We start from the raw sequence: 26,580 nt of genomic DNA, 5'->3' as shown, positions 1-26,580 counted from the left end.
GTATGGGAAAAAAATAGATCCATAATACTACATATAAACAGCCTTCTGCTGCCTCATTTCCTTCCATTGCCTCCTCAGAGACAAATTGTATTTGGAATCTGAGGAAGAGGAGAAAGTAGATGATGAGCACGAATATGCAGAATCCATCTCAAAGAACTCTGGTTACATGTAAGTAACATTCATTTGTTCTTCAAGTATTCCCTGAATATTCCCATTTATGGGATAGTTTGGCAGGCAATATTCCATCAGCAGAAGATGACAAAGTTCTAACTGAATACAGACTGAAGAACTGCCCTACCATAACTGAGCACCCAATCCAGAAAGCCAGTGCTTTGGTAGAGCGTGACCTACCTCCAACAGGTAAGAATTTGATGTTAGATGGTATATAGAGGAAAGTTGCAGGCTAACAGTGGTTCTCAACCTTTTTTCATTAGTGAAATTTTCAAATGGACATACAGACTCCTTTGGAAAACTTAGATATAGTGGGGTCCGCAGATCACAGGTTGAGAACCACCGATTTAATGCATCTAGCGGATGTGTGGAGACACAATGCAACCCTCGTGGCTGTCTGCACATCATATGAAGAGACTGGAAAACTTAAGTAGTTCTTTGGTCCTGTTAAGATAGTATGCTAGAGTTCCCTTAGAATCTAAAGTACATGATTCCCTTATGTGAGCATGAGGTTTGAAAGAAAACTGGCAGATTAATAATTTGATTACCACACCTAGGAAAGGAAACTAGGGTGTTAGGATGAAGCAGTATATCCCTGTGAAAGACAGTGAATGGTGATCGGCTATGAGGGAATGGAGTTTGCTTATTCACATAGCGGACACTATGGTTACCAAAAATGCCATTTTAATAGGTAGGCAAATAGAGAACAAATGGAGCTGCATTAGAGGTCCCATTATAGTACCGCATCTTTTATAGAGTGCTACTTATTGACAAGTCCCTTCATATACATGTAGGGAGGCGCCCTGGCTCCCCGCCGTGCCTGAGAGGGACGAGTCAGAACAGGTGCCGCAGTGCACAGAGCCACCGCCGCCTGTCCCCGCTCCCCCCGGAAGTCAAGGAGCGGGACAGGAAGTATAAAAGCCCGGCCTCAGCGCTCAGTTGGCTGCAGACTGCCGGAAAGGACAGACGCTGGTGCCCGAGCTCCCGCCGGGCCCAGCCTGCCAGATGCTCACTACCCGGAGGAACGCTGGCCGAGCTTCCCCGTGCCCGGTATCAGAGGAGCTGCCCGAGCTTCCCTCCGCCCGGTATCCTGAGGAACCCATGGTCTGGGACCCACCGGACGACGATGGCAAAGGACAGGTGCCTAGAGAGGGGGAGACTGGAAGTGGCCCGGGGGAAGCCAACCCCAGTCTGGCTCCAGGGGACCCTGAACCAATGTCAGTGTGTTGCGGCCAGGATCCCCACTGACTGCAGTGAACCCTCGCTGCTGCTAGGGCCCCGAACTGGGACGCAGTGAAGTGGGAGGGCCTGTGTCCCCCCTGCCACTCTTCCAAGGGTGGCAGACTCCCCCTCCCCCTGGCCTGAAGAGGCCTCTTGTCCTGTTTAACTCGCTGTTCAGTCCCTGCTTGAGGGTCTGACCCTTACCTGTGTTTGTTGCCCCACCCTGAGCCAGGGCTTGGGCTTTGCAGATTGCTGAAAGGTCTGAGCTTGAACTGTGTGCTGCCCCGCCCTGCCCAACGGCCTGGGCTTATATACTGTTAACTTGTTGCTCAGCCGCTGCTGAAAGGCCTGAGCCTAACTACTTGTTGTCCCATCCTACCCAAGGGCCTGGGCTATAGACTTTGTATTCGCTCAGCCCTGCTGGAAGGCCTGAGCTGTGAGCTGCTTACTGCGCTGCCCCACCCAAGGGCCGGGCTTATGTACTGTGTTGCTCAGCCTTGCTGAAGGACCCTGAGCCCGAACTGCTTGTTGCCCTGCTCCAGGGCTGGGCTTATAGACCCTGCGTTAGCTTAGCCCCTGCTGAAGGGCTAGGACTTAGAATTGCTTAGAGACTATCTGTTTGCTCAGCCCAGCTGGAGGGTCTGGACCCTGCATGGACTGCTGCCTGTAGGGAGGCGCCCTGGCTCCCTGCCACGCCTGAGAGGGATGAGCACCAAGCACCGGACCTTTACAATACTCCTTAACCATATAATGTGCGAAGACAGATCTATCTATTAGTACATGGTAGGCTAACAATGCTTGATGCACTTCCAAGGGGGAAACGGAAAGATCTGCAAGCTTCAACTGAAGCAAGTTTTCAAGAATATATTGAATTGGAGCCAACAGTTGATCTATGTACCTTGTTTATCCAAATTTAGTTCACTTGAGATATAATGCTTTCTAGTCAATTGCTTCCTGAAGTTAATCAATATCTGTTGCACTTCTAAAAGGGCAAGATTTTTTCCAAAGTCCATTAGAATCCCAGACCTCAGTGCTATCAAATGCAGTGATAGAGGCCTGGGTGATAAATCTAGTAATAGGAAAGACGTCTATACATTTCCTGGAGGGAGTTGAAAAACGTTTGTGTATTGTTGTTGCCTCAGCCATGCCGGGGCAACTGGAATTATCTTATCTTCTTAAGTAGTCTCCGGATGAAAGGAAATGGCAGAAAAGCCTAGAAGAAACCTCTCCCCCCAGTTCAGGGGAAAGCAACCAATGTGGACAGACTGTCTTTTCCTGCACTTGAGCAAAAGCGAAGAGACTTCAGATTCCGTCAGATGCCAAAGAGGCCTATGTACAGGAACCCCCACAAGTTGAATGTGTTACCTATCACACATTTCTTTAAAGGGTGATTGCGCAGTTCCATTACATCTCTGCTCAGCTGACATGCCAGGCTGTTGTCCTTGTCTGCTAAGTGTAGATCTATGGGATAATGCTGTGCTGGATACAACAGCTCCAAACTTGAGTGCTTCGTTGCAGCTAGAAGAGTGACTCCCTCTCGGCTTATTTACATAATACATTGCCATGGTACTATCTGTGAGAAGTTTGTATTTCTTTTCGGCTGATTAACCCTGTGAATATATTGCCTGTAGTTGTGTGAAATTTAACAAAATCCAGTGTTGCAGACTTCTCAACCTAAAGTATGACATATGCAGGTGAGGACATGTGGCCCATGAGAGTCAGAAAAAACATTACTTCTTGAGTAGCATTTTGATGGAGCAGAACCCTTATGGAGGGTTGAACCTTCAGAAATCTTTCTTCTTGACAGTAATGCTCTGCCTTTTGAGAGTTAAGAAATGTACCTATAAAGGGGATCCTGTGCGGGATTTTTTTCATGTTTTTTTGAAGGTCTTAACCTATCAAAGAAAGAACTTATGTATTATGTGTCTTTGAAAAGGCTATTTTCTGATGAGGCTTAGATGAGCAAATTGTCTAAATAAAGACAAACGAAAAAGCCATGTCATCTTAAATGAGCTACTACCACTGATCAGCAACTTTGTAAACACTCTGTGGGCAGAAAACAGGCTAAAGGATAGATGCCACAGATCCTAATGAGCGCCCCTCATTGACACTCACTAAGACTGTCATGAGGGGAATCCAAGCCTCTTCTGCTTTGGACCCCCTGACTGTTCCAACCTTCTGGAGCCTCAGCATGCTGCAGCAGTGGTTCTTCCCTTGGCTTTGCTGGCTTGTTTCCTGGAGATTGACTCTCAGTCTGCTATCCCTTCTCAGAAATGGAGCTCCTCAGCCCATCTGCCCTAAGGTCCCAGGGTTAATGCTGACCACAAGATACCCCAGTTTCTTAAACACATCCCTTGCCCAGAACTCCACCTCAAAGTTGTTATGGTTATAGTTCCAGCTCAACTTTCTCATGGGCATGCAGCAGCTGCACACACACACTTTGCACAGAGTCTAGTATATTTATGCTCAAAGCACATGAGAGTACAGTTCATACAAAACAACAAAAATCTTAAAATGAAGTGTCCCTCACTATCTCACCCTTCCCTTGTGAGTCACTGGAAGATCATCAGGATCCAGGAAGGCAGCCAGGTAGTCCCCTGCTTCATGAAGTCTTGTGTGCTGTGTTGCTTCTCTCTCATGGATTGGAGAAAATGGCTCCCAAGCAGAACAGCTTCTGCCCTTTTAAAAATCTTCACCACCCTATGTCACATGACCCCTTGCCAAGATGACTCCCCCACTGGCTAAACCAGTTATTCTGTGCAGAGACCAGTCTTTGTCTTCAGTGACTAGATTTCAGACAACGGGGTACATAGAGTCAATTACCCTCTGTTATTCTTTTGCCACCAACCTTTGGATCTCAGTCTAACAGGGAGGCAAAAAGACTACAGAGAAGGCAAAACAATTAACTGATTAGAGGCATTTACAGAACACTCAAGATAATGATATCTGAACATATCAGATATGGCTTAAGTTGGGAGCAATTAACATTACCTTAATATAGGCTCTAATATTACAAAGCACTCAAACATACTTGAAGTTAAGTACATTTTTGAGTGCTTTGCTGAATCAGGGACACAAGGAGTAAATATACTGAAGACCCTTCACCACAACTATCTTAAAGGCAGAGATGGAGGAAAAGGGTCAGTAGGCTAAAAGCCAACAATTCCAGAATCTATATTTAATGGAAAAATTGGACAAAGATGCACCTTGTAACTTGCTTATGACATATTTCCAATAGGATCAAATCCAGAGGCTAGAGCCTTTTACTGACAAAGTCCTACCTGGCTCCTGTGAACTTCATCCTTGGTAGCTTAAACTGCGACTGAATTTTTACTTATTTTATACTGATCCACTACTCAATTATTTTCCAGGAAAAAAAGCTGTATTAATAGATAATCTAGAACAGACAGAAAATGTGGTTTGATGACAACATGAAGCATCCATTTTTTCAAAACGCAGCCACCCACATTCCCTTTCATGATCCTAAATGCATGGTTTTTTTAACACAGTCAGCCACTGTAAAATAAGGCCTGTGAATGTGAATTTAAATACAAATTATGAACTGAATACCTATGTAATAAAAAGTTATGTCTACAAAATGTACCATACTATACGAATGTCTGTATAATATGCAAATAGTGACAGCACTGGCATATGGTACACTTCAAATGATAGTGCTTCCTAGTCAATTTAGTCTCCCTAGTTGGAATACGAGCAACAATTCAATTACACTGAACTGAATTTATCCAAACTGCTTTGAGTTGCAAATCTCACAAGAACAGGTTCTTGAAACGTACCTGGAGTTTCCTAGTTTCAGACAGGTCAGAAATACTATGGAAACAAGGGCAAAGATAGGTTAAGTGACATGTCTAAGATCATACTAATCAATATCTAGATTTCCTAGCTTCCATTCCTATGCTTTTATCCACTGGACCACTTTTTTTCTGTGTGAAAACATATAAATATAAAAAATATCTGGAAGAAAGAAAGATGGAAATACTAAGATATATGTTCCCAGAACTGCTTTGAAACTGCATATATATTCTTACAATAATAAATCAAAAGTGCACTTAGAAATTAGTTTGAGGAGCCAATATGTTTAAGGACACAATCAAATATACTGAAAAACAAGTTTTATTGTATTCATTTCAAATAATATTAGTAAACAGGGTAGAATGAAAATACCCTCATAGACTATTAAAAGATGTTAACCAAAAAAAAAATCCCACTTTATTAAACAAAGAGAAAATATCAATGGGGAGAATTCATAATAAATGCACAGTGGATCTAAATTTCACCCATTTAAAAAAGAAGTCAAACCTGGGAAAATAATATCCCATTTTTTAAGAACAGTCTCTACAGCCCCATCCCACAAATATTTATAGACATACTGTACTTACATACTCCTCTACTGACAGTATAAAGGACGAGCGTAAAGTCAAGCATTTGTATAACTATTTGCAGGATCAAAACCTATTTATATTTGCACTCCATAACTCGAATTGTTTGTCTGCACAAATACTTAGAAACTTGGTTGAATACTACTGAAAATTTTACCCAACCTGTATTTTGAACAATAAAATATAGATAGCTGTAAATAGATTTTTAAGCACTATAGAAAAACTAGCAAGGGTGGAGTATCTAAAAATAAACCAACCTCTAAACCCCAAGACGGTAATGATTCAAAAACACAAAATACTTAGAAAGTGCCAATTTAATATAAAAGCCAAAAATACCATTAAAACTACTAACTAGTCAGTTAAAACATACTTTGACAGATTCCAATAACCAATTTCCAATACTGAAATATGCAGCTTTTCATAGGTAGTGCCAAATTCTACTCTTATGTGCACATATAGAACACTCATTAACATCAACAGGGGCCATACATGCACAACAGAGAACAAAATTTGGCTCCAAGTGGGTTCAGTTAACCCATTGCTTCTTAAGCAGCTAAAAGGCATAAAAAAAACTGGTTCTGGGCATTTACACCTCGTACAAGCTCACTGATTTGTACATATTGTGCAAATAAATATCAACTAGACTAATAGGGCAAAATACATTACAGACACAATATACAGATTAAATTATTTATTTTATTCCTGAAATTGATGAATACATGCCACAAATATTTTACTATCTGCCTCATTCCCATCTATTTACCTTACACATATAGAGTAAGAAATGTACTGAATGTTCACCAATAATGTTCCAAGAAAACATGGAAAATTTTACAAGCAGAACAACAAAGTACTGATACTTTATATGGTTCCAGCGTTGTGATTTTCAATAAGGTGGAATGTCTTTTGCAATAAATATTATTAATTCAGTGGTCTACTTACAGAATATAACATGTGTAGTTATGCTGGATGCCTGGGAAATTATCCAGGAAAAAAAAGAGAATCTAGTATCTTATCTGTGTGGGAAGGTCAAACTGAACCAATTTTATTAAGCTAGAATTCACTACAACTAATCATCATAAAATAAAACTTAAAAAAATAAAGGTCTGTGTTTTAGTTAAAGTCCTTTATCAGGGGGAGGGGAGAAATCCAGATAGTTTTAAAAGAAAAAGCGTGCACATATGTTACTACTTCATAGTAGGTGTTTTTTTGTTTTAGTTTGCAGGTTTTTCCAGTTAAATATGTTTCAGATTTAAAACTGAGACTATATAGACATCTCTCAGGAGAGATTTTCAAAAGCACAAATAGAAGTTAGATGCTTAACTCCCAGGAAATATTTTAATATTAACTCTCACCATTTTTAGTAAGGCAAATTCCAAGTGGCAGAAAATTAAATTATGTTAATTTTCAAAAAATTAAGTGTTTATAAAAAAGTGTATATTACAATGCAACAGAACTATTTTGGGCACCAAGCTGAAAGAACTTAGGGCTTGGCTACACTGGAAACTTCAAAGTGCTGCCGTGGGAGCGCTTTGAAGTGTGAGCATGGTCACAGCACGTACTCCACCTCCTCATGAGGATGAGCTTGCAGCTCTGGCAGCCGCGCTACCAGCGCTGTGGCACTGTTTACACTGCCACTTTACAGCGCTGTATCTTGCAGCGCTCAGGGGGGTGTTTTTTTCACACCCGAGCTAGAAAGTTGCAGCGCTGTAAAGCGCCAGTGTAGCCAAGGCTTCAGAAATAATTCCTTAACCATGTATACAATGGTAGAAGTCAGTAGAAGTCAAAATTTACATAACAATAACATTAACAATAGCCAGAATTCTCAACAACAGGTTTCTACAGTTAAGATTCCTGCAGCAAAATTTTCAAAAATACCTAAAATATTTAAAATGTTACCACAATCCTTATTTAGGTGCCCAAAAAACTAGCCTGAAAGGTTCAGAAGCTATCACTAAAGTCAGTAAACAATCTGTATTCAAGAACATCTTTGGTAGGCATTAAACAGTGATTTCCTGGGCTTCAATTAGATGTCTACTTTTAAATTCATGAATTTGAATCTGCAGCACACATGCTTAATGGAAGAATTATTCAGAGGCAATGTGAGAGACTAAATGATTTTACTTTCCTGTATATACTACTATAATAAAGTGACTAAACTCTAACTATAAGGGAATATATCTGGCATGTTACACTATTGTTCTATTAAAACTTAAGGAATCTTATCAATTAAAAAAAAACATACTTTCTTGACCTTTTTAAAATGCACTATTGTTACAAGTACTACAACACTTAAAATTGCTGAAACTAAAGACTAGAAAATATTTTTATTTTTGTTTAGTCTGGGCATTATACATCACTTTGTATAATCATTTTCACTTTCACTACAGTCAGCCTCCTGTGCTTGTGTGCACATCCCCATACACAACAAGAAGAGAAAGAAAGATTGTTTTAAAGATAAGAAAATGTTGTAAAAAAATCAGGATGATGAATCAGAGGTTGGTATAATACCTTGAACTACCTTTAAAATACTGTTTTTTATTTAGTTTAATTAAATAGTTACATAGATCTGCAAGAGTGAAGCCAGAAGCTAAATTCATAAGCTCTGTGGGAGTGGAAATGCAAGAAAGCTGTTCCCTCTAGAGCTTAGGTGCTCCAAAGGAGCTTGGAAGCATCGGCTATGCATGTGCTATAAAAATGTGCATTTGGCCCATGCATTCTACATAAAACATACATGGCCTCTAAGTTTTAAGAAGCACACCTGTCCCCCATACAGAGTTTATGGAGCATGCATTGCGTCTGCATGCCTCATGAAGTACCCAGAAATTACTATTGAAACATATTGAAATAACCCCCCCAATCCCTCTAAACTAGAAAAAGGCACCACCTCTTGTGAATTACAATATATTAATATTAATATTTGAAGACCATGGTTTTCAAAAAGCAAATTTTTCTTTTGGAGAGAGAAGAGATAGTACCCATAGCACCACAGAAGGGAACAACAGAAGACCAGATCATATAGATTGACCTCCTGCATAGCACAGGCCACTAACACTACCCAGCAAGCGCACACTGAACCCACAATGAGACCAGCACATTACAACCCACAGGAGACCAAACTATTATGTGCCAAAGGAAGAGAACAGGCAAGACTGAGGTGTACTAGTGCTTGAGGCCCCCTGAAACAGCCAGGAAATGAATAGATAAGATATACCCAGATAATCCAGACAAATAACACACACCCACACATTGTAGAGGAAAGCAAAAAACTCCCAAGACTGCCAATCTTACCTATCGAAAAATTCCTTCCCAACCCCACATATAGTGATCAGTTAGACTCCAAGAATGTGAGCCAGAACCAGCCAGCCAAGCACCTGAGAGAAAGAGAGAGAGAATCCTTGGTGCCACCTCAGAGCCATTGCCCACCCTGCCCCATCTCCTGCCCTGGCCAAACCTGATGCTTCAGAGGAAAGAGATTAAAAAAAAAAAAAAAAACCTCCCAGAATACATTGGGGGAAAACACACCTTCCTGGTCCCTGCCAATGGCTGTTTGAAAACCTGAAGCATGCGTATTTAGAAACAGAAGATGTAAACCAGAAATGAGCCCCAGGTCTTTTGAGCCCTGTCCCCAACCATCACAAGTAACCATTTCATATAAATGCACTAATAAATTTGCTCTGCTCTCTTTATTTGCTCCCCGCAACCCCTGTTGGGAGTCTGTTTGAGAACCCCATTCCTTCTTCTAATTTCCAGCCTGAATTTGTTCACGGCCAGTTAACATCCACTTATTCTTGTGCCAACACCATCTCTGATCTTAAATAACTCTTCTTCACCCTCTTCTTTACCCGCTAGCACATGCATTTAGAGAGAACAATCATATCCCACCTCAGCCTTCTTTTTACTAGACTAAACAAGTCAAGTTCTTCCAGCCTCCTTTTATAAAACAGGTCCTCCTTTTTCTATCATCCTAGTAGCTCTTCTCTGCACCTGTTCCAGTTTAAGCCAATCTTTTCTGAACCTGAGATACTTTATCTCTTTTTTTGTTTTAAAAAACAGGATTTTGAGAAAGTGTTTCATAATAATTTCTTAATAAAATTGCTAGGTGGACTCCATTTTTCTAGCCAGACTTAAAAGGCAAAATTACATATAGATTAAATCAGCAAAATGTTAGTCATTAAAACAAAATGTTTTTCCCTTCTAGATTTACTCCCTTCCCACTGAGTCATCTAAAATCATAGATTTTAGTTGTTAAGAAGTTCTGGGTTAAAAGACTGTTGTCTACTTTATCTATTTTATTAGAAAAATACATATTTGTAAAGATATAGTAAACAAAATGAGCCAAGATTTCCCTGGCATAATACCGCTGAAGCCACAAATGTTACGCTAGGCCCAATAACTTACATGGTCTGGAACATTTACCAGTCACTTATTAGCCAGAGGACAATATATTTTAAGAACACTATCACATCAACTGCCTATACCAACAGTGATCTGCTCATATGTACTATAATAGCTCTGGAATGGGTAGAGTACTGCTTTGGAAAGATAACCACAGACTAGAGAAAGCACCAGGACCTAGAATGACCCAGTTCTTCAACCACCCAATAGATATTCCTCTCTACTTTCAGAACATTCCCAGGACTCACACACAAGGACAGGGAAAGGACCTTTGATAGCTCATTACTCTATGATGAATAATAGGCTATATCCTGCTCTCTTTTCCATGGGTGTAATAGCCCAATGTATTTTTCTGGTTTTCTAAATTTGTAGTTACAGCTGAAATAATACTTAAAGAGTTAATGTCTGTCTCAAAATATCTTTTCTTCCATGTATTTTTATATATACATATATATAGGTTATGTCACACACATATATATAGATATAGATATAGGTTATGTCACAATAGCGAAATGTTCATTAAGAAAGCAACTGGCAGCTATAAACAATCAGACCTAAATATATATATATTGTGACATAACTTGTTTTGCTGACCTTGTCAAAGGATGGGGGGAGAAGGGGGAGAGAAAGCACAAGAGCACAGACTTAAATCACAGTAAGAGGAGACAAGTATGAAAACAGATCAAAAAGTACTTTGTCAACCGGGTAACAATGTAAAAAGCAACACTGAAAAATCAAGTTTAAACAATGAATAAAATTTTAAGAATGGTCACATACATTAAAAGCAACATATAACATTTTATTTACATTTTCATCCGCAGAAAACAACTCACCTTGTAGGAAAATTCAGGCAACATAGTTTCACAAAACTATTTGTCTGGATGACTTATGTTTAAGGACAGTCAGAACTGTATCTGCAGAATTATGGAGGAGAAATAAAATCAAGCCTATAAAGTGTATGAAAAACGAATCCAACTGCTGAATCCTTGGGGAATGTAAAGTTTGGTGAACAATGAAGATAATGGTGGTACTGAACTGAAACTGCAGTGTATTTATGTTTAGTGATGTTTTTTATTGACAGTGACTTCAAGATAAACAGAAGATTAGGTAGGAAAGGATAGAGGGAATCCAAGAGACAAATGAAATATTAGGGAACGCATCCTGAGCACTGAAACAGTGCTTCCTCACCCCCTACCCCAAAGTTCCCTTTCTGCAAGACTGTTCATGGAAGCCAAGCCTCTTCCATGTTATGTAGTGTGACATGCACTGTGAAGATGGACCTCGTAACAGATTTTAAATTAAATCCAATAGGAAGTATAGTAGTCTTATGTCACAATAACTTTAAGAGCATCCTAGAGAGCACTGTCTTTTTTAAACACATGCTTATCTAGTTTTCTTTAATGGCATCATTGTAATTGTATTATAATGGACATGCCAGTTTATAATGATCTTTTCAAGGGCTTGTACATTTCTGGCAAAATTTCACCTTTGAGCTGAGAATAAAGATGAGAAATTTTAAGTGAAAAAGTGAATATAGAAAGGAAAAAATAGGTCATTTGAACACTAAAAAAAGACAAAATTGTTTTTCCATCAAATATAATTTTTTCACATGCTTATTCTGATGTTTTGATAAATATAAGCCATTTCTGAGTTAAAACTGAAAAATTTCTATGGTTTGTGCTTAAAGTGTATTCATATTGATAAAATGTCTTCAAACAACAGTCAAGTTATGAAAACATTAATGTAGGAGAAAAGAGATGCCCACTATGCGTCTTTTTAACACTCTATCAAGGTGCAATGCTATGCATGAATGAGTGCTTCTCTCTAGGAGTAAAACTTACTGAAATTAATGTATCCAGGTTCATTTCGTTTATTAGATATCAAAATACACTCACATGGATTCCTCTGTCCTCTTCATTTATCATCATTCTCTTCTACATATCAGCATACACAAGGGAAAAACTAAGTTAGAATTCCCACATCTATGAAATCATAAAACAAACAAGGCATTTTTCCCTCCAGAAAGGAGCAGTTAGTAGCCCTGTGAAGCACATAGGACATCCTGTTTGAAAAAAAAAACCAAAATCCATAAGAAATCCAAACCCTAACCCCTCAGAACTATGGGCATCCATATAGAATGCCTGCCCCCAGCAGCACAACTGGCTCTGTGGTCACGCCACCATTGTTAATGGTCCGCAGATGTGTATTATCCTATGTATATGCCCCCACGCCATCCCACCCTATAGCCACAAAGAAGAGGCACAAGACATAAATTAGAAGTTAAAGATACAAAGAGCAATACTGACTTTGATGGGAAAATCCCAGGGTATTTTAAGGGGGAAGAAGTCCACTTATAAGGGTCCTAAAGTTTCATATAAATGCTGAGACATCAATCCACTTTCAAGGTGCGCTTCCTGAAATGGGCAATTTTTATTTGATTGCGTGCTTGCATGTAATACACCTCTTCTATTTTTAAAAAAAATAATGGAAGAAGGAAAAACCCATTTGTGTAATATTATGACCAATAGAATCTTGTTGTGGGTTTAGTTTTAATTATAGTTCCTATTATTAGTATAATTCAGCATGCTTACAATATATCTTTATCAGAAGGCAGCAAGAAGCAGGCTATTAAACAGTCTCAGCTTTTAACTATTTTTCAACAACATACTGGAACATTTTCATAGAACCATATAAAACTGATGGTAAAATGTGCACACAGGTATTAGAATTATGCATTTGGATGTGTAGAAAAAGAAAACTCTCAAACCACATACAATATTAGTCCATATTACACATGCTGTAGAAGTTACAATAGATCAGAGAACGTGCACCACATTTCACAAAGTACTTAGTTTCAAGAACGTGCCTTGTCATGCACTGAAGAAAAAATGTAAAATCATATGCAAACTGAATAAACCAAAAGCCTAACAGAGTTATGCCTTGAATGTCCCAAATCAACTTGGTAAGAGGGGTCTTTGACTTATCTTTCCTGATTCTCCTTTTTCAGTTCTGGAAACATACTCCTTATCTCAATTGCCACCTCCTGCTCAATTTGGTACCCAGTATTCACAATAATGATGTCCAATTCCTGATGGGGTGATGTATGCAGCTAGTTATATCCTGCATTTTATTTTCCTGCTTTATAGTATTAACTATTTTCTATTTTGAGCCCAGGGGATACAATTTTTTTAAAAAATGTTTACAAAATCGGCATTATCATTTAAAAAAAAGGACACACAGCAAATAAATTATCCAAAACAAGCTTCCACGGTCAAGTCCCTTTAAAATGGTAAACCAATAAACAATCATGTGTAGTTTTAAAATACTGTAATATTTTATATTCTATAGAACAGGGGTCAGCAACCTTTCAGAAGTGCTGTGCCGAGCCTTCATTTATTCACTCTGATTTAAGGTTTTGCATGCCAGTAATACATTTTAACGTTTTTAGAAGGTCTCTTTCTATAAGTCTATAATATATAACTAAACTATTGTTGTATATAAAGTAAATAAGGTTTTTTAAAAGGTGTTTTAAAAAGGCGTAAGGTGTTTAAGAAGCTTCATTTAAAATTAAATTAAAATGCAGAGCCCCTCAGACTGGTGGCCAGGACCCAGGCAGTGTGAGTGACACTGAAAATCAGCTTGCATGCTGCCTTCGGCACGTGTGCCATAGGTTGCCTACCCCTGCTATAGAATATAAACGTTTATAAAACTATGCATCACTAACAACACAGCTAATCTCCTTAAAAATAAAATGGAAGTTTCTAGACCTCAGGGTTACAAAGAAAAGCTTGAAAACATGAACCCTGAAAAGCTCAAAAACAAACAAACAAAAAAAATCATAAAAATCACAAGACAATTGCAAGTTTTTCAAAGGCTCATGATTTTTTAGGAGCAAGGGCTGGCAAAACTGCATTAAATACATTGAGATAGGGTTTACCTTAACCAGGTAAGGTCAGGTCTGGTCCATTACATATCAGTTAGTGTGACATCACCAAAAATTTGAATATTGAATCATCCTTGTATTTTTCTAGACTGGAAAAATGAGCAATGTTTTAAAATACATTAACAGGTTTTTAAAATGTCAGTTTGCACATAGCGTAGACAAAAGGTATTAGCTGCCAGAGGTTGCCACTCTTACCCATCTTACTTTTGTCACTCAGCGTACAGTTCTGATGTTTAACCTTCAAGATGTGCTCTGTATAAATAACACTGACTTTTCTAAAGGTAATCTTCATGTATGACTTAAAAAGCACACTGAGAAAAAAAACTGCAACTGAGAAAATAAGGCTACAGTATAGAGAACTATGACCATCTGTTTCTCTGAAAGCTAAGTACACAATCTGTAAATAGTACTGTTCCATGTCTGCACTAAGAACTTACAGTTCAGACTCACCCCAAAGAAATGCAATAGTGGGCCTGATTCTGCTTTTGCTTACACCAGTTGAAATCCATTAATTACTGTGGAGATATTCCTAATTTATGTTGTATGTTGCTGCAGAATAAGGCCCAACAGAAGCGTGGAAGTTCATAAAGAAGGATTAAACTTTGCCCTGAAGTCACTCTGTTGTGTCCAGGTATTGCAATCCACATGGACTCAATGTCTGCCTACATAAGGAGTACAGGACTGGCCCCAGGAGTTGCATGCATTTACCCAAGGAAAAAAAAAATTGATCTTAAGTATGTGACGTAGCTTGCTGTTCTAAGAAAATCATAAAGGAGTACATCATCACTATTCACGGAGCCGTTGTAAAATATGTTACCAGTAGATCTTAAATGCTTCAATAAAATCCTTTTTTCATAAAATTTTAAAAATATATTTTGTCATAATGTGACTTAAAAATATGTTGCAGATCTATTTTTTCCTTTTTCCATTTTAAAATCCCATCTTACTTCTTAGCACATCTAAATGAATGAATAGAAAATATATCCATTCCTCATGTCTAAAAATGACTGCATTTTAGTTTGCTATGAAGAATTTTTATTCATTTTACTTCTCCTTTATACCTGACTTTAATATTTAATACTTCAGAACTAATGTATTGTCTCAAAAAGTTTGTTTTAATCATATATGTATTTTAGAGCTCTTTGTATGTGAAGTGACAAAATTCTTCTAATACTAGGACACTTCAAAAATCATCATTTAATATTATAGTATCAAACATTTACTTCAGTTTTTCTTTATTTAATATATTATATATATGGCACTGACTCCCAGAGGTCCCAGTCAGAATTGGAGATCCTATTATTCTAAATGCTGCATAAACACATCTCCAAAAAGCAGACAGTTTAAGGCCACAATCCTTCCCTAAGCCCCAAGCAGGTGGACCTCTCTGTTCATGTGGAGCTCAATGCAGAATTTGATTGCCAGTTATCCTGGGGGTAGGGGGCGCGGGATTAACCAAGACAACAAAGAAGAATGGGTGAAACAGAACCACAATCTCTCAGAATGGCACTGTTAAGACTGTGGCACCATCCTGTATTCTATTATGCATGGATAGACCCCCTGTAACTCCATGAAACCCTCCCGACTTCAATGGGGCTTTGTGTGGGAGTAGCCCAAATAGATCAGAATGTAGGCTCTGGATCCAAATTTAGTAATTTGATTAAAATGGTGATTAGAGAATCCTAGTCAAAGTTTTACATCCATCTGCACGATGCACACCATTATTTCATTATTGTTAAGCAATTTTTCTATGCCACTAGTGTATTTTATGAACTGTAACATAAAATGTTCTCAAAATAAATCTTCAGCCACACTTACTGATAATGTGGTTAAGTACAAGACTCCCACCATCTGCAAGCAATATTTTACTAAGCAGAGATTTTTAGCCATCATTCACCTATTTACATCCAATGTAGCTTTCCAAAGCCATTTTAAAAAAAGACCACCACATTTAGCTGAAGCTTTCTGAAAAATAACACACAGAACCAATTACTTTACTGCCTTTTTGTCTTTAATGGCTCATAACCTTTTTCACTGGCCTACTGAAATGACTTTTTCCTGTTTAACAAGATGGTGCCACAAGGGCAAGCATAGATTAATACTAAAGAACCAATCAAAATAGCTTAAATCATATTCACCATATCAGCTATGACTCCTGTTCAGGTACTCTCAGTCTATATTTTTATCTACAAGCATAATCTTACACCTAATTATAGGCCCCCTAATAAAACAGCTACAGAGGTTGATATAGTTTTGTAAAATATAATATCAGTATTGCAAGCAAATTTTTAGTAGCCTAATATGTACCTTTACTTAAAAACTTGATTGAATATTAGAGGAATTTATGTGCTCCTTGAATATGTATGACTTCTATAATTTGTTATGTTGCCTGTATCTACTGGTGTGATATATTCTTCATCAAACACCATTTCATTAGACTCCAGAATAAGTTATCATACCACTGTGCTTTCTCACATAGCAAACAGTTCTTTATTAAAAGTACATCTGAACCATTAGGAAAATACTAAATGCTACTACACTCTGAACACCACAATAACATTGCTGAAGAACTCATAGAAGGATATAATCTGTTGAGTGATTGTACAAGACAAAGACATTACGTAGAATCAGAAAAATAGTGATACAATTTGTATAAACATGCATATTAACATTTGGAATTTATAGAACAAATGCATATACACCCTTAAGCTAGTATTATAATAAGCCATGATATATATAAAATGACATATTTTTGATACAGCTTCTTACTGATATGAGCTCACTTTGACACCTGAAAACAACTTGTACTTATGGGCAGAAATAAATCAAAATATTTTTCAGTGATGAGGCTCTGTGAATGTATTTTTCATCTTTTTATCATCAGTAATTTACATCCTGATATATGTGCACTTAAAAATAGTAAAGAGGGGGAAAGATTAGGGATACATTTACTTACGTTCTCACATAGAAATCTGTACATTAAAGCCATCATGACTTATCCATTACTTCTTACCTCATATGACCAAACACACTGGGTTCCACCAAACCGTCGGACGCATCTTCCCACTTCCACATCCTCATGTGTGGTGTACATTTCTCGAAGACATTCACCTATATGTGGCACCATTCTCCTGAGAACTTCTCGACTGAAGATCATTCCTGGCCCTCCCATGCAGAAATTTTCTCCAGGCTCAAGCCCCAGTTTTCCAAGTTCTTCAATATTTCCCAGACCAGTTTGCCCCAAATAGAGAGGTTTACTGCTGTTCAGTGACCTAAGGAACTCCTCCAATTTTTCACCTAGGAAGAAAAACGGTGAGCATTATCTCTTCAGCTCTTCTAACAGTTATCTAGTTTTCTGCATCTAAACCATTCTTTAAACATAACAAGCACCTTTGTCATAATTTTCTATAATAGTCTAATGTAGTTTTCTGTGTTCCAATGCACACTTAAAAAGAAAAAAGGTCACACCTAACCAATTTTCCTATTCTGATGTAAGTTTTAAGACATTTTACATCAGCAAAAGCATTAGTGTAGACACATTTATACTAACAAAAAACTACTTTTGCTGGTGTAGTTCCCTTTCATTTGGACAACTACTACAAGCTATATGGAGAAAAAACATTATTTTTGCCAGTATAAAATGTGTCTTACATTAGGATGGTTTGCCAGTATAGCTGTACTGGAACACCATTTCCAGTGTAAGTTTTCTACCAAAATAAGGAGGGGAAGCATACAGAAGTCATAATTAGACCTGACATCCTAGTAAACTTACATGGACAAAATCTGCATTGATCTATTACCCCAAATGGAGAAAATCATGTCAGAAATAAATATAACAGGATTAATTAAAAAAATACAACTGATGTAATTAATTTAACCCTGTTTTTTGTCAAATATTTTTTCATATTCCCCCAAAGTCTATACCTGAGTTCAGTCACTTGTCCAGATATTTCCAATGATGCAAAGTAGTACAGCAAAAGATAATTTGATATCAATTTCTCCTTCTGAGAATATTTTCTTAAAGTTTCAATTTGGCGTATAAATTTAGCCTTGCAACAATTTACAAAAATAGGTGGCTTCCAAGTTACAGATGAGTACAAGAGTCGCAGTTTCTTTCTGTACTACTCTATCCTGTTAAATGTATACATATACACATGTGAATATATAATTATGAAATGTAGCAAGCAAGTTAGTCCATAAAGTCATTTAAAAAAATGAAGTGACAAAATTAAATAGGTAGAAAATCATCTCCTTCGTTAGCAAAATTGCTACATTCCATAACACCTTCAACAGGCACTGCAAATTGAGCCCTCATGCTAATATATATAATCCATTGATGATGAGAAATTTTTGCTTAATAGAACACAAGCATTTTTCCTTAAGCAGAAGCAAACATTGTAAGGCAGCATGTATCAGAAGGCCATTTTCCAATGGTACTAAAAACTTGAATAGAAAGCATGCTGCAAAAGCTTTTCAGAGATGCACTGCAAAGCATGATAATGGCCTGACAAGGAACCTTTGCAACATTAATGGGCAAAAAAAATAAAGAAAAATCCTGGATTCAAAGGATGCATGGAACAACAAAAAGGAATTATTTTATCAAAAATATCTATATCTTAAAAAAGCAGCAAAAGATACAATTTTAATGTATTTCATTTAAAAAACTTAAATCTGCTGAAAATGACTTTCGCCAGATCTAAATTCAGTCCTTAACTCATACTGCTGTGCCCAAGTAATATGGGTGTCTGACATGTAATATTACCTGCATTGTGAGCTGCAATAGTGGTATACAGAGGAGTAGGATGAGGATGGACTGCCACCCTTAGGCTGCATAGCTGAGGAATGTGGGAAGTTTTAAACGCACAACAGTGAAAAGCATAACTGAATTCCCACCAGCTTGAGCTTAGATCTCTTCCCTAAAGTTCACCTTAAATTCTGCAGCTGGTGAAACCTGGCAGATTTCTTTCCTTTGACCAAAGTAAGTGCCCAGACTGTAGTAACTGATCCTCTTTAAGTCACCCAACCTAGAAGCACATCAGTAAAATAATAAATATTTGCTTCAAACAGTGAGGCATTTGATTGATCCTGAAGCATAATTTCCAGCACACCATCTTCGCTGTTCTTAAGGCATTCAAGAATATTGATTTTCCACCAAAAAAGTCTTGGTTCCTGAATATTAATATCACTAAAAGCTCACCAACTGCCTTCACTATGCAACCTGATTACAGTTCCAACTACTGCGCCTTGTATAACATCACTTGGAAACCCATCCTAGTAACGCACAAGGAATTGAGAAGCGAGGTAAACTCCGCAACACCTCGAAGAGCAGACATACGTCAATGTTTCTCTGGATTCGAACCAACACACCCTTTGGAAGTATTTTAAGGGAAGTGGAACACTTTTAAAAGGCTCACAGACTGGATATTTCATCGTCATTTATTACAAAAGACAGCTAGCTGTATGCTCCACGCTACTCAGTGGCGGAAGCAACTGACTATATTAGCAAGCAAGTACGTTAGTATCAAAAAGTACCCCCATTCCTTAACTGTAAGTGTCCTGGGACAACAATGCCTTAGCATATCTCAGATCTGAGGATTACTACTGACTTTTAAGAGTAGTGAATAGCAAGTTACTAGCATCTTGAAGGAATCAGTGTTTAAAGATAATACGTAAGTTCACACACAATATTACAGTCTGCTGCAAATTGCATTCAGCTGCTATTATCCGGCTTTCAGGGGCGAAAGGGGAAGAGAAAAATTGGAGTGAAGGAGGAAAAACAACACTAATCCCTCAGATAACCACTATCTCTGAACTACGCCTGGGATAACACTGACGAGCTCCTTTAAAAGATTATTTAGCGTTCCAAGCGAAAACCCTGTATTATACATTCATTTCTCAAGCCTGAGTGAAAGCGAGAGCGCAGACTCATTTCCTACATACTCGTAAAACTGAATTCCCTCGGACACCTGTACTGGCAATTCTGTTTCCAGATATAAATCCCTGCCGAAGTGTTGGAACTAACAGACAAAAAATAATAGAGCTTTAGCTTTTAGCGATCTCTGACAGAGGTCACAAAGCTCTGGCTAAGTTTTTCAAAACTACCCAGAAACAGACAGACACACACAGACACAGGTGGTGTGTGTTTGTCAGGCCAGTGGGGACGCGCTAAAGAACCGAAGAGTCAGACCTGCTGGCGGGGATTAGCACAGGATGAAGGACCCTCACATACTGGGATTAGTTTTAAGGGAGTTTTTAAAAGGCTTGAGTGGTTATTTGAGTGTGTTTCAATAAGATAGTTAAAGTTTCCCCTATTTCTGGAACTTTCCCTGGTACAGATAGTGCCGGTTTGGCAACTCTGGAAAGTGGAGGAGAAGTGGGGATAGAAATGGGTTTTAGTCATTGCTTTTGACGAGTCACGTGGCTTTTCATTGCCCCCGATGGGAATCTCCCCCCACGTCAAGCCAGTCTCTGGGAAGGGCCCCGGGAGGGGTTGAGCATTTGGGTACTGGTGTTGGGTGCCCAGCATCACCTTTGATGTAGACATCGTCGTCCGCCCGCATGAACCACTCGTACTTGTCCAGGTAGTGGTCGTGCATGTACTTGATCATCATGAAGGATTTCTTCTGCGGCGGGTAGGAATCGTCCACCCCGGGCAGGGCGATGACTGGCAGCGGCGGCAGCCCGGGCCCCGCGAGCGGGGCGGCGGAGCCCTGGCTGGAGAAGAACTCCACCCTGCCGGGGACGAAGCGCGCCCAGGTCCGCTGCGCCGCCACCGCCCGGCTGCCCAGGTACTTCTGGGCCGTCATCACCCCCACGTAGAGGAAGTTGCGGGGCTTGGCACTGCCTGCGAGATCCCCCCAGTCCCCGCTCCCGTTGTGGCTGCTGCCGTGCCTGCCGCTCCGCTTCTCCCCGGCTTCCTCCTCTTCCTCCTGCTCCCCTTCCCCGCCGGCCGCGGCTGGGAGACTGGGGACGGTGCCCTCCTCTGCCTGCGGCTGCAGCTCCCAAGCGCTGCTCCTGAACCCGGCGCCCCCCAGCACGGCCGCCGCCGCAGCCGCCTCCTGCTGCGCCCGGGCGCCCCCAGCCGCGCGGCCGTAGTAGGAGCAAAGGCTGGAGGCGCGTCTCTTCCTCTCGCTCATCTCGGCCACTTTGGGGGCGATGAGCCAGGAGGCGGCGGTGAAGCCCAGCACCAGCCCCAGCACGACGCTCAGCCAGGGTCTGCGGGACCGCGCTGCCATAGTGCGGAGCGAGGGTCCCGCACACGAGCTGCGCGGCGAGGAGGCTGCTGCCGAGGTCCCTGTGCCGAGTTACTCCCGGGCGGCCAGGCCCCAGCGCCTCCTCCCGCTCCGACGGCGGCTGCTGGCGTCTGTTACTGGGAGCGAAACTTCTCCCGGCGGCGGCAGCAGAAGCCGGGCGGCGGCGGCCCCTCCACTGCTGGCACCTTGTCACCGCCGCGGCTGGTCCCTCCCTGCCCCTCCCACCGCTCAGCCTCCTCCACGCGGCGGCGGCGGCCCCAGCTCGTCGCTCATCCCACTCCCGCGGCGGCCGCCGAGCGCCTCACCCAGGAGGGAGCAGCAGCAGCCGCCGCTGCCTGGACCCCGGGCAAGGCGAGTCCCCGCCGCAGCTGCTTCTCCTCCGGAAGGAAACGATTTTTTTACGGGCCGCCCCCTTTTCCCAGATCTTCCTCGCCGTCCTCCTCCCGCTGCGCCCCCTGCCCGGCTCGGGGCCCCGTCCTCCCTCGGCTCCCACCTCCCATTTCCCCGCGCCTTGTCCGTACTCCAGCTCCGACCGGGGGCAGTACCCGTGTCCTTTCTCCCAGCTCCAGTCTGGGCTCCTCTCGATGTCCTTGCCCAGCCGCACTACTCAGCCGCAGCACAGCAGCTGCGGGAGCAGAGTGGGGTGAAGGAGGTCAGGAAAGTCCCTACAGCATGAGGCTGTGCTAGACTAGCAGGCACACTGTCCCTCCCAGTCCTGGGAGCATCAGACTGCTTAACACTAACGAGGGAAATGCCCTTTCCAACAGCAGCTGCTGGCCAATCAAGGCTGTATCTATGGGGGGGGGGCACTTAACACTGCACCCCCACATTTACTCATCCCTCACCGCTACGAGGGGGAAAGCGGTAAAGAGCTATTGCATCACCAGCACTCACGAGTTTCCTTTGGCTAAAAGAGGTCACAGAACTTTGCAAAAAGGGAGATGGGCCCGCTTTTCCCCTCAAAAGGATCATTACTAAAGACAAAATGGGGATATATTTTGTGAAGGAGACGTGGAAACTTCAGTCGTTCACCCCATCTGTTCCTTGGCTTTGAACACTGAATAACTTTCAAGGCAGGAAGTGTATTCCTTCCCTCCTCCCTGGCTTGCTTCATAACTTGCTAAATATGTTACTAAGAGCTTCGGAATTGTTAGGTAGCTTCCCTCAGTCTGAATTTCTCCAATCATTAAGAAAGATAATTGTATAGACCTGGGATCTGGGAATGTAAAAGCCAGTTCCTTCAAAGGCATAAGTATTAAAATAATGGACAGGTGACAAACTACTTTCAGTCCACATCTATAAACAATTTTTAAACTTAACAGTCTTACCAATGATATTTGCCCAAAATATTTACATCCACTAGTGATATCAGCATCCTTCAACTAATAATACTTTCATCAAAGCTATACAACAACACAACCACTGAAATTAACTTTCTAGCTCCCAATTATCTAGCACCCAAATATTATTGCACTGAAATAATTCTTGAAACTCCAGTAGCACATATGTAATAGTTTTTCCATCAAAAGCACCTACTTTTTTGTAACTCTTAAAATCTGTGGCAGTAGGGTACATTTGAGGGCTCTGTTTATTATACATCAGATGTAAAGAAGGCAAGACTAAGTGACACTGAGGTGGGGAGGAGAGAAGGCTGGTTCAGCCAGATAAAAATCAATGGAAGAGTGGGATAAAGAAGATATTTTATAGACTTTTTCCCCCCAATATGGTAATTCTGTCACATTATTCTCAGCTCAATTTCTATGTTTGATGAAAGTCAGTACAGATATTTTATCTCTTAATTGTAGAACGTGTAAGCCTTACTCCCAAAGTGTACTTTCCAGACTTAATAGAAGAACCCACTCTTCATCGTCATCACCTACAGAGAAATCACTTACAAAGTAACTTTTGTTCTCAGACTGTACTATTTCCACAGAGCTACAATGTTTTTAAGAAGGGACTCTTCTTAGGATCAAGAGATATCCATGGGCTCTATCATTCCACCCTTTGTTAGTCATCCCTAAGAACATAAGAACAGCAGTACTGCATCAGACCCAATATCTGGTCTTCTGACAGTGGCTAAGTCCAGGTGCCCCTGCTTGAATGAACAGTACAGGTAATCATCAAGTGATCCTTCCCCTGTCACCCATTCCCAGCTTCTGCCACACAGAGACTAGGGACACCATCCCTGCCAATCCTATCTAATAGCCATTGATAGACCTATTCTCCATGAATTTATCTAGTTCTTTTTTCAGTCCTGTTATAGTCCTTCACAGCATCCTCTGGCAAAGAGGCCCACAGGTTCATGTGCGTTGTGTGAAGAAATACCTCCTTTTATTTGTTTTAAACCTGCTGCCTGTTAATTTCATTCGGTGACCCCCTAGTTCTGCTATTACAAAAAGGAGTAAACACTTCCTTATTTACTTTCTCACACCAGTCATGATTTTATAGACCTATATCAGATTCCTCCTTCCACTTAGTCATCTCTTTTCCAGTCTAAAAAGTCCCAGTCTTATTACTCTCTCCTCATATGGAAGTTGTTCTATTCCCCTAGTCATTTTCATTGCCCTTCTGTACCTTTTCTAATTCCAATACATTTTCTGAGATATCCCTCAGTTCTTCTCTATCTGCTTGCCATCTTGTTGTAGCATGTCAGTCCCAGAATATGAGAGAAACAAGGTAAGTAATGCAATATATTTTATTGGACCTATTTCTACTGGTGAAAGGTGCAAATTTTTGAGCTACCCTTTGCTTCCTTCCCCAGTCCTGAAGAGCTATGTGTCTCTTGAAAGCTTATATCTTCCATCAACAGGAAGATTCAATAAAAGATATTACCTCACCTACCTTGTCTTTTCTACCTTGTCTTCTCTTGGTGAGAAATGTGCTATAATGTTAAGATCACTGAAAGGAGGAAATATATTTAAAGTTTCTCTCTCCACGGAAAAAAAAAAGTGTTTCTAAAAATGGGGCTAGAGGTATGTATATCTCAAAGCTTTCTGTATTCCCCTTCTACCCCAATAGCCACCCTTGAAAATTTAGCTCTTTCTCTGAGGGTATGGCTACACTTGAAATTTCCAAGCGCTGCTGCGGCAGTGCTGCGGGAGTGCTGCCTCGGCAGTGCTTTGAAGTGTGAATGTGGTCGGAGCGCCAGCGCTGGGAGAGAGCTTTCCCAGTGCTGCACGTAAACCACATCCTCTACGGCACTGATTACACTGAGGCTTTGCAGCGCTCAGGGGGTGTTTTTTCACACCCCTGAGCGCGAAAGTTGCAGCGCTGTAAAGGGCCAGTGTAGCCATACCCTGAGACTTAGGCTAGTGTCTTTCAGTCCTGTGCATCATCAACAGATGTTCATTTACAGCTATGCAGCTCCTTTGTCTTCAAATTATGTCCTCAGTGATACCAGTGCACCTGTGTTATCTTCAGTGTGGTTGCTTAAGTTTATTAAGTACCACTTAGTTAGTTACACAATTCTGTTCATGATACACAAGATGAAATGACCTCTGAGTCACTCAGTTTCAGCTGTTCTGGCTTTTCAGGTCTAAAAGCAGTGGAAACTTTGTTAATTAAATGTGCAGAGAGATGAATTCTGATTTAAAAGGATATTTTTACATACTTTTAAGAGTGAAACCACACTTTAAGGCAGTGTGTGCTACTAAAATAATTAGTTAATAATGAGAACTCTTAAGCAGAAAGAAAAGTGAAGTAAACATTAAGCTAAATATTTAAATGGATTATGATTATGAATATACATATATTCTGGAAATACAATACATTACCAAAATTTTGATATACCACATAGGCTTTGAGACTTTTTCCTTGACAGATCAAGATTCATTTTACTGCATTTGTATGAAGCAACTGTGGCACCTAGTGGTTAATAACCACCATCCTATGTGAGTTCCCTAAACTGAGAGATGATATATTGTAACCCAAGTTATATGTCCAATTTAAAATAAAATAAAATAAAACCTTGGGATATATTTTGTTAAATCATTTACGTTGAAAGTATTAATTTATGCATGATCAGTTTGCTAGTGAATCTGTTAGATCTTGTCATGCACCTAGGATTACATAGAAGGTGATGTGGGATGCTGGGAATATCAATAGCATCACTCCCATGCTGGTAAGAAATAAGGAATAGAAGAGGCTAAGACTGGAGGGGTTTCCAATTCAAATATCTGAAGGATGGTCTTGTAATTAAAGCCCAAGATTGGGAGTTAGAAGATCTGTGTTCTGTTCCCAGCTGTGCCATAGATTAGTACTATGAAATCTATTGTGAGAGTCACTTATCCATTATTCTCTGGGGGAAAGAGGCATAAAGAAGTTTATACTACTTTCCCTCTTGGCCATTTTGCAAAACATAATTTGTCATCTGTAAAGCACCTTCAGATCCTCTGATGGAATAACTGCAGAAATACAAGACCTTTTAAAAATAAAAATAAAAAAAAATGGTTCTTAACTGAGAATATCACCCCTGACAGGAAGCAACATGGGATGTGACATTTCCCATCCAAACAAAGCACCAGTAGATAGTTCCATTTTCTCAGACATCACTTTCTATCATCTAGTGAAAATGCCAGATATGATCTACTAACACTTTGCTTTGCATACTCTGTTCCCAAATTAACTGTGGCAATTGTTTTTGTTCCCAACAGGTAGCATCTCTGGGATTGGTAAGGGGTGCCTTAGTCTTCTATAATGTCAGTTATTTTATCAGTAACTTGATAACATCATCAGCATGCTACCACCAGGCATGGAACTCTTATCTGCTTGGAGATTTCAGCTCAGATCACAATATGTGGCCACCACGAAATGGGAAATATGAATGACAGTGGGCAAAAACTACTAGAGTTTTACACCCATTAACAGCTGTGCATTACTAGTACCTGCTTCCAGGACAGCTGGATAGTGTCTTATGGAAACACCCTAGATCTAGACATTAGTATCAAATTGATTTAATTGTCACCCACAGAAAACACCTACAGGATGTCTCCATCCTCACAGCTTTCTCAGTGCAGAATGTGACACAGATAAAGTACTTGTGTACTGCTAAATCAGGTTTTCACTATGGAAATTCCATTGTACCAAAAAAAGCATGCATCAACACCACAGAGACAAAGGAAGGTGTATCTAATTCACTGAATTTCAGAGAATCTATTTAATCAATTGAACCTTCCCTGAATGCTGATGCAGCATG

General features: G+C 40.2%; 1 protein-coding gene across 1 annotated transcript in view; it reads right to left on the bottom strand.

Moving 5' to 3' along the window:
* The window catches only part of CHSY3 (chondroitin sulfate synthase 3), a 227,130-nt gene extending 205,587 nt beyond the window's left edge, over nucleotides 1-21,543 (bottom strand). The window contains exons 1-2 of the mRNA XM_032795453.2: nucleotides 20,663-21,543; nucleotides 17,147-17,430 (exon numbers count right to left, since the gene is read on the bottom strand). Coding sequence (XP_032651344.1) covers nucleotides 17,147-17,430; nucleotides 20,663-21,368 — 990 coding nt within the window. The 5' untranslated portion in view covers nucleotides 21,369-21,543. The remainder of the gene's footprint in view (nucleotides 1-17,146; nucleotides 17,431-20,662) is intronic.
* Nucleotides 21,544-26,580: the final 5,037 nt, after the last annotated feature.

Source organism: Chelonoidis abingdonii, chromosome 6 (assembly GCF_003597395.2).
Source record: "Chelonoidis abingdonii isolate Lonesome George chromosome 6, CheloAbing_2.0, whole genome shotgun sequence".
In the NCBI taxonomy this organism is placed as follows: Eukaryota; Metazoa; Chordata; order Testudines; family Testudinidae; genus Chelonoidis; species Chelonoidis abingdonii.
This window is presented reverse-complemented; position numbering and strand designations above follow the sequence as displayed.